Source organism: Oncorhynchus keta, chromosome 33, assembly GCF_023373465.1.
Source record: "Oncorhynchus keta strain PuntledgeMale-10-30-2019 chromosome 33, Oket_V2, whole genome shotgun sequence".
NCBI lineage: Eukaryota > Metazoa > Chordata > Actinopteri > Salmoniformes > Salmonidae > Oncorhynchus > Oncorhynchus keta.
The window spans coordinates 8436573-8449837 of record NC_068453.1 but is presented as its reverse complement, the minus strand read 5'-3'; the positions used below and the strand labels follow the sequence as shown (position 1 = coordinate 8449837).

The window sequence follows — 13265 nt, the reverse complement described above, 5'->3', positions numbered from 1 at the left end:
GTGTGTGGGACGTCATCTATAATAATTTGACTATCAAGTGCCCCTAGTGTACAACGTGTTTATAAACTCTTGAGTAATCAACCTATTTTCGACACAATTGGTTGGAAATGCTCAGGGCTTCATTTCCATATCACTACTGAATAGCCAGCATTAGGCAGCTAGCCGCGCCCCCTGTTCCACTCCTGCCCCCAGAAAACTGTATAGTTTGGTACCTTATAGGTATAATGGGATAACTTTCTACCCAATATTTTGAACATAAGGTACAATCATCACTGCGCTTTGGTAGGTGGGGGCAATGTACTGGTGGGGCTCATTAGCATATTTGGGGCATGGTTAAATATATGCATATTTGTGCCAACTGTCAGTGTTGTAGCAGTTTACATGTTTGATGGTTATGCCAATACATTTTTTATTTTCTTTTACCAGGCAAGCCAGTTAAGAACAAATTCTTATTTACGATGATGGCCTAAGCCAGCCAAACCCTAACGATGCTGGGCCAATTGTGGGCTATCCTATGGGACTCCCAATCACGGCCGATTGGGATACAGCCTGGAATCGAACCAGGGTCTAGTAGTGATGTCTCTAGCACTGAGATGCAGTGCTTTCGACCACCATGCCACTCGGGAGCCCCTCCTTTTAAGCTGTCTAGTCTTAACATCCTCTTGTTTTAAGAGGATGTGTCACTGGCGAGTGGTACTTTAAAGATGTTCCAGTAATTTAATGGCAACATGTTGCCAGACGATAGTGTGAATTAGTAATTGCTTAACTGGAAACCATTTGTCGGTAAGTTATGGTAAAATTCTCATTAAGTTACTGGCAATACACTTCCAGTACCTTACAGGCAACTTACTGCCACTAGCAATACATGCCAGTAACCTACTGTGCTTTCACTGACTCTTCTGTTGACAACATGCAACATTACTTGCTCATTGACAGTATACTATACCAATTTGACCAAATTGTGCTTTTAACACAATGCACATTAGTGACAGCTGCTGGTCAGCAGTGAAAGACAGTTGATGTTCATAAAGAAGTTTATTTCACAATAAATCAAATATCCGAGAGGCAGTGATTAATCGTGGGTCTTAGTAGCCTACTATCTGTTACAGTTTCCCCTTCGTCCCTTTTTTGCTGTGAAAAACTGTGAATCTATGGCATTATTTAGGATAGAAGCTTATACTTTACAAAATATATTTTTTTTTAACAACAATGTGCAGAAAGTGTGGTGTCACAACTATTTTTCGAAACAATATGCCTTCACCAGGATCCAACACCTTTCCCTATTATCTGTGAGTGTGGTCCCCAGGACCCAGACTACCTGCTGAGCTACCATTCAGGTAACTCTGAATTAAAAATTTGTAACTATACATTGTAAGTACAGTGTCAAAGTAGAGGTCGGTGTTTGCAACCAACTTGGAATCGAAGCACTTAACCACAGCAAAATCAATGGGATCTCGCAGTTTTGAAAAACTACACGATCAAACGAAGCTTTGGACGTCATAATGATACTTGTGAAACAATCATCTGTATTTATTTAACTAGGCCAGTCAAGTAAAAAGTAAAAAATGCCTCAGGGATTATAGTGTAGCAAGGGCAGCCAATCAGAAGATTGTAGGTGTGGCTTATTAAAGGGGCATTCAGCTGTCTCTTTTAGGTCTCCAATGAGAGGGAATGTCGTCCCAGTGAATCTGCTCTGTTGTATTCTGTTCGTAAACAATACGTTTGTACATGGTCAGTTCTCCAGCAAGACCTTTTTGTAAACCAGGGAAAAGCATTGTACCGTAACCGTACTCTTAAAAGCTGACATAAGTACATGTAATACCAAAGACCCATACAGTATTTCAGTTATTGATAGTAACCTACTATCTGTAATAACCACTTCTCTGCTACACCCTCAGGTCATTGAGCGACAGATTAGCTACAGCAAATTACTGTGAATTTTACAATATCCCACTTGTAACTAGTAGAAAATCATGAATTGAAAACGAAACATTAACTTTGTGTGTCCCAGCTGCCAATAAGCTGCAGGAAGTTGCATCGTAGCCTCTTTTAACAGTGCAACTTTTGATTGTCAGAAGTACTTACAGCAATTGAAGCACTGACGTGTCAAATGGCGTGCTCAACCTTCATCAACATGATCCCCTTAAACTGGTACAACATTTCCACTGACGGGTTGGCACAGAAATATGACATATTTTAGACCATGCACACAAAAATGCTAATGAGCCCCACCAGTACATTGCCCCCACCTACATTTCAAAGTGCAGAAATGATTGTACTTTATATCGAATATATTGGGTAGAAAAATGTACCTTTGTACTAAATTATCCGCACATGTACCCAAAATGGTACTGACCAAGTGGCGCGGCGGTCGAAGGCACTGCATTGCAGTCGTGGGGCGCTACTACAGCCTTAGTCACAGCTGACCGGAAGCCCCATAGGGCGTCGTGCAATTCGGGTTAGGGGAGGGTTTGGCTCATTGTGCTCTAGCAAGTCCCAGGCGCCTGCAAGCTGACGTTAGTCAAACAGGGTTTCCTGAGACACGTTGGTACGGCTGACTTCCACATTAAGTGGGCAGTGTGTTTAGAAGTAGAGTGGGTCATGTTTTGGAGAAAATGGTCTAAAATAATAATAATGGACCTTTTTGTAAACCAGGGAAAAGCATTGTACCGTAACCGTACTCTTATTTTTTTAGTATGTGGATATATGTTCTAGGTTAAAAAAAACAAATATCTGGTGGCCCTGCTGAGACATTAATTCACTCCAGACCAAAAGGTTGCAGGTGCAAATCCCCAGAGCGTTTATACACACTTAATATCAAGTGTCCCTGAGCACTGCTACTTTTTTGTTGGTGTTGTCAGGTAATCACACAATTATTGACTTGATTCTAGGCAACCTTTAGCAGTGCAGAAATGTATTCTTGCCAATACATCTGTGGCTGATCTCTGTCATGGCCCCAGACCTGGTGGTGTGGCAAGAAATTCGGGCTGGTGGCATCCCCCTTACGGAAAAAACAAGATTTCACAAGATTTCACATGTGAAAAATATCACATGTGAAGGGTTAAAAAAGCACATGTTTTCATGGCCACAGACTTAGTGGCGTAGCAAAAAAATCCGGTTGCAGGCAACGCCCTTATAAAACAGGAGAAATCATATGAAAAGGTGTTTTTGGAACACTTCACTGGTCACCATAGCAGCACCCACCCGTAGCACCCTCTCCAGCAGGTATATTTCACTGGTCACCCCCAAAGTCAATTCCTCTTTGGCTGCCTTTCCTTCCATTTCTCTGCTGCCAATGACTGGAACAAATTGCAAAAATCACTGAAGCTGGAGACTCATATCTCCCTCACTAACTTTAAGCACCAGCTGTCAGAGCAGCTCACAGATCACTGCACCTGTACATAGCCCATCTGTAAATAGCCCATCCAACTACCTCATCCCCATACTGTTCTTAGGCATGAAATGTGAACAACAAACTGAGGTCATCATATTAATGCATAACATACCTAATAATTAAATACATTTTTGTTAAAATTTTGTAAAGTTAGTGTGGAGAGGTGGATAAATAATTGCTGTCCATCAATCATGACAAATCACCTGGTAATGACAACCTAGATGGAAAGCTACTGAGTGTGTTAGTGGACTGTATTGCCACTCCTATTTGCCACATATTTCATCTGAGCCTGGAGAAAGGTTTGTCCACAGACCTTTAGGGAAGCTAAAGTCATTCCGCTACCCCAAAATGTGTAAAGCTCCCTTTGCTGGCTTTAACAGACAACCAATCAACTTGCCAGTTCTTAGCAAACTTGTGTTGTGTTGTGTTTGACCAGATACAATGCTATCTCTGTGAACAATTGAACAACTGACTTTCAGCATGCTTATATGGAAGGGCACTCAACATGTAATGCACTCGCTCAAATGACTGATGATTGGCTGAAAGATGTCGATAATAAGATATTATTGACCATAATTTTCTTTTTACATCATCTGCCATATCATGGCTAGATAGCTATCTACCTAATAGAACACAGAGGGTATTCTTTAATGATAGCTTCTCTATCGTAAAGCATGTAAAGTGTGGTATTCCACAAGGGAGCTGTCTTGGCCCTTTACTGTTCTCTATTAGATTTTTTTTACAAATGATCTACTATTAGCATTAAACAAAACCTGTGTGTCTATGTACGCAGATGAATCAACATGATACATGTCAGCATCCACAGCTACTGAAAAACATAAACAAATAGTTGCAGTCAGTTTTAGAATGGGTGGCTAGGAATCAACTTGTCCTGAACATACAGTATTTAAAACCAAAAGCCATGTATTTGTCACAAATCACTCTCTAGGTACTTGACCTCAGCTGAATCTGGTTATGAATAATGTGGCTGTAGAGCAAATAGAAGAGACTAAACTTCTTGGTCTTACCTTAGATTGCAAATTGTCAGGGTCAAGGCATATTGGTTATATTGTTGTAAAGATGGGGAGAGGTTTTTCTGTGATGAAGAGATGCTCTTATTTTTTAACATCACATGCAACCACACAAGTCCCGTAAGCTCTGATTTTGTCGCATCTTGACTATTGCCCAGTTGTTTGAGCAAGTGTGGCAAAAAAGGACCTATAAAAGCTGCAGCTAGCCCAGAACAGATCAGCATGTCTGGCCTTCACATGTACATGGAGGGCAAATGTCAATTATGTCAGTCCTTCCTGATTCAGATTGGAGGGGAGATTAACTGCATCACTCAATGTCGGTCTTTGTAAGAACTATTGACGTGCTGAAAGAACTGAATTGTCTGTTCAGCCAGTTAACACACAGCTCAAAAACCAATGCATACCTCACGAGACACAGTCTCTTCACAGTCCCCAAGTCCAGAACAGAGGCTGGGAGATGCACACAGCTGTATAGAGCAATGACAACATGGAATTCTCTTTTTCACCTCAGGTAACTCGTGCAAGCAATAAAAAAAAAACAGTTAAAAAAAACCAGACAAAACAACACCTCAAGAAACAATGAGGAATGTGAACACACACACACACACACACACACACACACACACACACACACACACACACACACACACACACACACACACACACACACACACACACACACACACACACACACACACACACACACACACACACACACACACACACACACACACACACACACACTATTCTTAGTAGTACTATTTATTTCTTTTTTTTCTTGTGTTTTGTTGAGTAAATAGTCGCATTGTTCTTTAGTCGTGGTGTTCTAAGTTTAAATGTCTGTTGCTGTTCCTGTCCACTAGTGCTCTGTATTTTGTCATGTGCTATGTTTTAAAAAATATATATAAAATATATGCCATTTAGCAGACGCTTTTATCCAAAGCGACTCACAGTCATGTGTGCATACATTCTACGTATGGGTGGTCCCGGGAATCGAACCCACTACCCTGGCGTTACAAGCGCCATGCTCTACCAACTGTGCTACAGAAGGACCCCAGGAAGGAACACCTGCTGCTTCTTCAACAGCTCATGGGGATCTGAATACAAATCTTAAATCTGCATTGTTTACAGGGTTGAAGGCCTGGACGCTTTCATTATATTACGAACCCTTAAAAAACATGTCTGTGTGATGCAATGCTGATAAGGCCTGTAGTACACTTCTGAAACAGAGTTTTCTGTTTCAATATAATACTGTAATAGAACATATCCAGAAGTCTTCCAGGGTAATAATTCTCTCCTCAGTCAATGGCAATTCTCAACTTGAATTGCCTGTATATTAAACTTTACAAAATTGAGGCAAATGACCAAAAGTGGCCTGAAAAGCAAAGGTTGTACATGGCATCTGAAGGTGCTATAGCCACAATGAATGTATTATTTCTCTCATACATACTCTATCCCTCCCTGCTGTGATATTGATGTATTTGATTCATTTCTGGACCTCATACCTATTTCAAACATTTCTATGAGCTGTTCGGAAGGGCCTTTTCTTTTTCTTCTGGAGCGCTGTTCAAAGACATGTCCAACTTGCTATTAGCAGCGAGCAATGATCTCTAAATGGAAGGAATATGGTGATGTGGTATGAGTGATAGATGGCAGCCTGCATATGACTGTCTAGCTGGTTGGATGGATGGATGGGGAGAGAGAGAGAGAGAGAGAGAGAGAGAGAGAGAGAGAGAGAGTATAATGGAGTAGTTCATTGTATCACCGGTGATATTGTCACTGATAGACAAATCTCATCAGCAATCAGTATTGCAGTGCATCAACAACATCTCCGTCGATGTGAATGACCCCTGTCTAATTGACTACTCTTGATGTACATTATCCTAGAGGTAGGCTATGTGCGTGTTATTCATTTGAAGAGCTTGACACACCTTCATTTGAAGAGCTTGACCCCCATCACACAGCGGCAGCCATGTTTGGGGGCTTAATGGTTGGTCTGTGTATGGCATCATCAGCTTAATTAACCTCTGTGCTATTTTTTTAATATCCTCTCATGTCTGGGTTAAAAAGCAGTGGAATACAGGTGTCATTTTCTGCTGGCATTGGGAATGGTATTAATCAAACACAGGTTAATGTAGTGCGTCACACCCTCCCGATCCAATACCTGAAATGACATGTATCTGTTGAGTAACTCATGTATTATAGTGTATGTCTGCGTGTATAATATGTATGCCTCATTGAGTCTACATGTTGTCTTACATTTATGAGCATACAATTGAATTATAATTTGTAAAGCATTTAGAAGTATTCATAAGCGTACTGGTTGATTTAAGATATAAAAGGGCTCAACATTGTCTCTGCATGTCTGAAACTATTAATGATGTGGAGTATTTGTGTTTATTATGGATCTCCATTAGCTGTTTCCAAGGCAGAAGCTACTCTTCCTGAGACAATTAAGGCAGTTATACATGACATTACATTGATTACAGAATTCACAACACACTAAGTGTGTGTCCCCAGGCCCCTACTCCACTACCACGTATCTGCAATGCAAAATCCATGTGTACCTGTGTGTATAGTGCGTATGTTATTGTGTGTGTGTATGCATGTGTCTGTGCCTATGTTTGTGTTGCTTCACACTCCCCGCTGTTCCATAAGGTGTATTTTTACCTACTTTTTAAATCTGATTCTACTGCTTGTATCAGTTACCTGATGTGGAATAGAATTCCATGTAGTCATGGATCTATGTAGTACTGTGCGCCTCCCATAGTCTGTTCTGGACTTTGGGGACTGTGAAGAGACCTCTGGTGGCATGTCTTGTGGGGTATACATGGGTGTCCGAGTATTTTAAACAGACAGCTCGGTATTTCAGCGTGTCAACACCTCTTACAAAAACAAGTAATGAGGAAGTTAATCTCTCTTCCACTTTGAGCCATGAGAGATTGACATGCATGTCATTAATGTTAGCTCTACGTGTACATTTAAGGGCCAGCCGTGCTGCCCTGTCCTTAACCAGCTGCAATTTTCCCAAGTCCCTCTTACTGCAACAAAACCAGGGACTGTAGGACCTGCCTTGTTGATAGTGTTGTTAAGAAGGTAGAGCTGCGCTTTATTGTGGACTTCTCCCCATTTTAGCTACTGTTGTATCAATATGTTTTGACCATCACAGTTTACAATCCAGGGTTGCAGTCGGTTCAGTCGCTGTAGTAGCTGATGTATATAGTTTTGAGTCATCCGCATACATAGACACACTGGCCTTACTCAAAGTGGCATGTCGTTTGTGAAGATTGAAAAAAAGCAAGGGGCCTATAAACAGATAACCTGGGGAATTCCTGCTTCTAGCTGGATTATGTTTGAGAGGCTTCCATTAAAGAACACCCTCTGTGTTCTGTTAGACAAATAACTCTTTGTCCACGTTAGAGCATGAGGTTTAAAGCCATAACATATATGTTTTTCCAGCAGCAGACTATGATCGATAATGTCAAAAGTTGCACTGAAGTCTAACAAAACAGCCCCTGCAATCATTTTATCATCAATTTCTCTCAGCCAATCATCAGTCATTTGTGTAAGTGCCGTGCTTGTAGGGTGTTCTTCCCTACATGCGTGCTGAAATGCGTGCTTTTTCCAGAAGTTTACTAAGGGTTGGTAACAGGCTGATTGTCAGCTATTTGAGCAAGTAAGGAGCGCTAGCAGAATGTGTTCTACCTAATAGTTCTGTTGTGTTCTGCCCTGTTGTGTTCTGTTCTGCCCTGTTCCCTCCAGGCCTGAGGGCACACACTTTCTAGTAGGCTTAAATTGAAGACGTGGCAAATAGGAGTGGCGATATTTCCTTCAGTAATTTTCCATCCAGATTGTCAGACCCCGGTGGTGGCTTGTCATTGTTGATAGACAACAATTATTTTTTTCACCTCTTCCGCACTGACTTTACGGAATTCAAAAGTACAATTCTTGTCTTTCATAATGGTCCGATATACTTAGATGTGTAGTGTCAGCGTTTGTTTCTGGCATGTCATCCCTAAGTTTGTTTATCCAGCCAATGAAACATTAATTAAAGTAGTTGGCAATATCAGTGGGTTTTTTGATGAATGAGCCATCTGATTCAATGACTGATGGAGCCGAGATGACTTTCTTTCCCAGAATGTCATTTCAAGTGCTCCAACGCGTTTTTACTATCATTCTATATATCATTTATCTTTGTGTCATAGTATACTTTAATTTTATTTTTATTTAGCTTAGTCACATGATTTCTTAATTTGCAGTACGTTTCCCAATCAGTTGGGCTGCCAGACATAATTGCCATACCTTCTGCCTCATCCCTCTCAACCATACCATTTTTCAATTCCTCATCAATCCAAGGGGATTTAAAAGTTTTTACAGTACTTTTCTTAATGGGTGCGTGCTCATTAGTAACTGGAATAAGCAATTTCATAAACGTGTCAAGATTAGCGTCCGGTTCCTCCTCATTACACACCACAGACCAGCAAATATTCTTTACATCATCAACATATGAATCACTACAAAACTTATTGTATGACCTCTTATACACTATTTTGGGCCCAGCCTCTGGAACTTTGGTTTTCCTATATATGGCTACTATATTGTGATCACTACATCTGATGTATCTGGATACTGCTTTAAAGCACATTTCTGCAGAATTAGTAAAGATGTGATCAATACATGTTGATGGTTTCATTCCTGTGCTGTTTGTAAATATCCTGGTAGGTTGACTGACAACCTGAACCAGGTTGCAGGCACTGGTTACAGTTTGAAGCTTTTTCTTGAGTGGGCAGGTTGATGAGAGTCAGTCAATATTTAAATCACCCAGAAATTATACTTCTCTGTTGATATCACATACATGATCAAGCATTTCACACATATTATCCAGATACTGACTGTTAGCACTTGGTGGTCTATAGTAGATTTCCAGAAGAATGGGCTTTAGGTGAGGCAGATGTACCTGTAGGCATATTACTTCAATAGTATTAGATCTTCTCTAAGCTTTACAGGAATGTGGTTCTGAATATAGACCACAACACCGACTCCGTTGGCATTTCTGTCTTTTCTGTAGATGTTATAACCATGTATTGCTGCCACTGTATCATCAAAGGTATTATCTAAGTGAGTTCCAGAGATAGTCAGAATATGAATGTCATCTGTTACAAGCAAGTTATTGACTTCATGGACCTTGTTTCTCAGGCTGCATATCTTAATATGGGCTATTTTGTTTTAGCACTTTTCTTGGTTGCTTGATTGTTTTTAATGCTTTTACTGGGAAGCTTCTCAGAAGTAGACTTGATAGTGCAGGGTGAGCAGCACAAAGTGGTCTTCCTACTACACGGCACACCGCCTCATTGTTAACCGTGTAACTCTGGTTCAAGGAAGTGCAACCTGTGTGACCCAGCAGTTTCACCCAGCAGTGTAACCAACGACTTTCAAAAAAATCTATCAACTTTATTACAAAAACAAAAAAAAAAAAAATAACCTCCACAACAGACAAACAGAAGGACAAAACGTGTATTTTATATGCCTTATGCACCTGTTTACTTTTTTTTCTTTTTTCTTTACATGACATTTTATTCACATGCAATTGTGGGGTCGAACCTGTTGGGGTCACAGAACAGAGACAAGTATCTCATCCGCCTCTAGTCTGATTTGTGTAACAAATACTTCTTTGTTATTATTCTACACCAAAAGGCACTGTTTTTTTTTCTCTTCTGAAGTTTATAAAAGAACCAAAAAAACTAGAGTTAACGATTCATAACCATCGTTGTTGTTTTGAAACGTATACATCGGCCTATACATGGTGGTGTGGTCATTCCAGCTGAGCATATCCTACATCTGTGGGCTTCCACCCGTGCATGACTACAGAGGCAGATAGCCGGGCGGCTGCAGTAGATCCCGTTTCCCGTAGGTGTTGGAGCCTACGTTGGTAGGGGCGTACACCGTGCCGATGGTGTTGCTGGAGCGGGTCAGGAAGTCGGCCAGTCGCTGGGTCACACAGGTAGCTGTGTTGCACTTCCTTTTCTCTATGTGGTGGCTGATGGGATATGGGAGGACAGCAATCGATTCATCCAATATGTCAAGCAAATGATGCATTACTTATCTAAACATTTATAGAGTGATGAAGATCAGGAAAATGTAGCAAAGTTATTGGCCTACCAGACATACTGTCGGTAAGTGGATAAAAATAGCCACCATTACAATAGCCTACTAGATGATACTAATATGATCATATCACTACTGCAGCTACTAGTAACAATACTAGTAATAGCAATAAACTATTATTATTATTAAGATCACTGTTATTTTATTTGATTAATTACATGTAATTAATTGAACAATTATCACTATAAATTGAAATATTTGGTGATTTCACCCCCACGAATTTCATCTTAGTTCAATTCTGATCCACATGAATCTTCACTGTAAAGCGTTTTATTATTTAGTAACTGGTTTCCACAGCCTTTTGTTTTGTTTACTCAACTTTCAGTCAAAGTGTTACCTGAACTTACATGTTTTAGTTGGCCCAAACTGACTTTTTAACCTACATATTTCACACATGTTCACATACATGATGGCATTTGTACATGTTCATTTATACATGGTGGGGTAGCACATCGATAGGGATGCCGGGAACCAAGAGATCGTAAATTCAAATCCCAGGTGAGGACATGTTGAATACAAATTACTGTATAAAATGATAATGCAATCATGTTTGTGTCAAATATGTAGGTTGAAAACATTGTATGTTAAAAGCACTATTTGAATGTGTGGGTGTCCCTAACCTAGATTTTTCTTAAATTGGAGAAAATTCTGGGCCAACTAAAAATGTTCAGATAACATTTCTGATAAAACTTTTGACTGACGAGTTGAGTATATTAAAAACAGGCTGTGGATCCATTTACTAAATATTAATTTTCTTACAGTGTCGTGTCTGCAAAATTATCAACATTTGCACTCAATCAGCAAATCAATAAAATAGGTGCAACCTTACCTGTTGGCAGATGTGAGCCCTCTCTGTAGTCGTGCGGAAATGAGGCCGAGGAAGGGGTTGGAGACGATCCCGGGCACGAGCCAGCCTTCTCTGTCCGGGAGCGCGCTTTCCTGCTCACTAGATGAGGTGAAGTACCTGAATCGGGATGAGAAAGGAGCCAAACCGTCACTCCGACCGGTGACTGATGCCCACTTCAAATCATCAGCTCAATTCTCGAGGGCGCAATGGAGTGGCCACTAGTCCCCCTCCAGTACGCACTTGATCACATTTACGCGAACCACATATTCCTGTCTCTGCCTTGGTAAGACAAATCTCGACCTTTTGGATGTCACGATTGCAATGGATATTCATCTCAATGATCTCATCAATGTCATTAGCCGATTTTAGAGTTAGACTACCCACGTCGTTAATTGATTTCTTACGGTTCAAGGTGGATGTGCCAAGTTACTGGATGTACCAGCTTAACACCAGTGCTATACCAGTTGAGTGATTCATTCACCTGCAAAATTAAACCCGCTTCCTAATGACAATTGAACTTTCGGCGACACGGAACGACACTTGTGACAGAAGTGACACTCAGAAATAACGGAAATAACTGAGGCAGCTTTGCACTCTCACCTGTTGCTAGGGGCGGTGGCGACACAGCGCAGCAGCACGAGAGGCACGAGAAGGAACACGGGCAGCTTCAGGTGACACATCGTGCACGCGAGATCCCTGCATGAAAACAAAAGATGGACCGTCAGTAATCACACACGCCATTGAATTACACATGCCTGGGAATAGGGATGCACATGCCTGTGAATAGTGTAACCTACACCCATCCAATATGTTCAGTGTATGCTACTAGAATACTTTATAATAAAATGACAGCGGAAACAGCCAAAGTTCTGTAGTCTAGAGAACCGTGTAAATCAAAGACCACCAAACAGACACACCACACAACAGTCTACTCTCAACCCCACCGGGAAAACAGAGAAAAATACTTTGGATAGTATGGTGTATAAGTGTCCTGGCCTCCAACTCTCTCAGTTCAAATACGAATTCTAATGGTCTGGTCAACTCACCCTCAGTAGTTAAACCCAATCGCCAGTGGATCCTAAGACAGACACGGGCTACTGTCAGTGGTTTCTCACACTGTCACACACACACGCTCTCCCACAGATATAGGCTTCACCGTCAACCACTTGTGACATCACCCCCTCCAAATATAGTCCTGCTTTTCCATTAGCAGGGATGAGGTTCACTTCAAGAAACTCGAATCCAGAGCAAGAGTCACCTACTCCACACACACGCGCACACACACACACACACGTCATCGTATTCGTCATTCTCATCATCAGCGTCATTGGCGATTGTGATTGGCCTGGCCTGTTAAACTCACACTCGGGAGGCAACACAGCCGGGGCGGAAACCACACATTCATTTTACATCAAAATATTGAATTAAGTTCTTTGGGCACAAAGTTAGACGGTGTGTTTTTAGGTGGCTTATATAATGGAGGTAACCTCTTGGCAAAATGTTGGGAAAACGACTTCAATATTGCAGATAAGGAGATAACATCTACAATATTGTGGATAATGGGAAAGGTAAAGGGGGATACCTAGTCAGTTGTACAACTGAATGCATTCAACTGAAATGTGTCTTCCGCATTTAACCCAACCCCTCTGAATCAGAGAGGTGCGGGGGCTGCCTTAATCGACATCCACGTCTTTGGGCACCCGGGAACAGCAGGTTAACTGCCTTGCTCAGGGGCGGGTTCAGGAACTAGATTTCACTCCCAGTTCATTTTCAAATGTAGTTACTGGTGAGTGTTTGGAGATTTCTTTAAGGATTAGTATGCACTATC

At 41.1% G+C, this 13265-nt stretch overlaps 1 protein-coding gene across 4 annotated transcripts in view; it reads right to left on the bottom strand.

Annotated features, from left to right (window-relative positions):
- Positions 1-9925: 9925 nt before the first annotated feature.
- LOC118365872 (islet amyloid polypeptide) overlaps positions 9926-13265 on the bottom strand; it is a 127865-nt gene continuing 124525 nt past the window's right edge. For 3 of the 4 annotated variants that reach the window (XM_052491791.1, XM_052491792.1, XM_052491793.1), the window contains 3 exons: positions 12038-12133; positions 11420-11554; positions 9926-10462 (listed from right to left, as the gene is read on the bottom strand). In XM_052491791.1, coding sequence (XP_052347751.1) covers positions 10288-10462; positions 11420-11554; positions 12038-12117 — 390 coding nt within the window. In that variant the 5' untranslated portion in view covers positions 12118-12133 and the 3' untranslated portion in view covers positions 9926-10287. Of the gene's footprint in view, positions 10463-11419; positions 11555-12037; positions 12134-12483; positions 12551-13265 lie in introns of those variants that run through there. The other variant, XM_035748176.1, reaches the window with a different exon arrangement.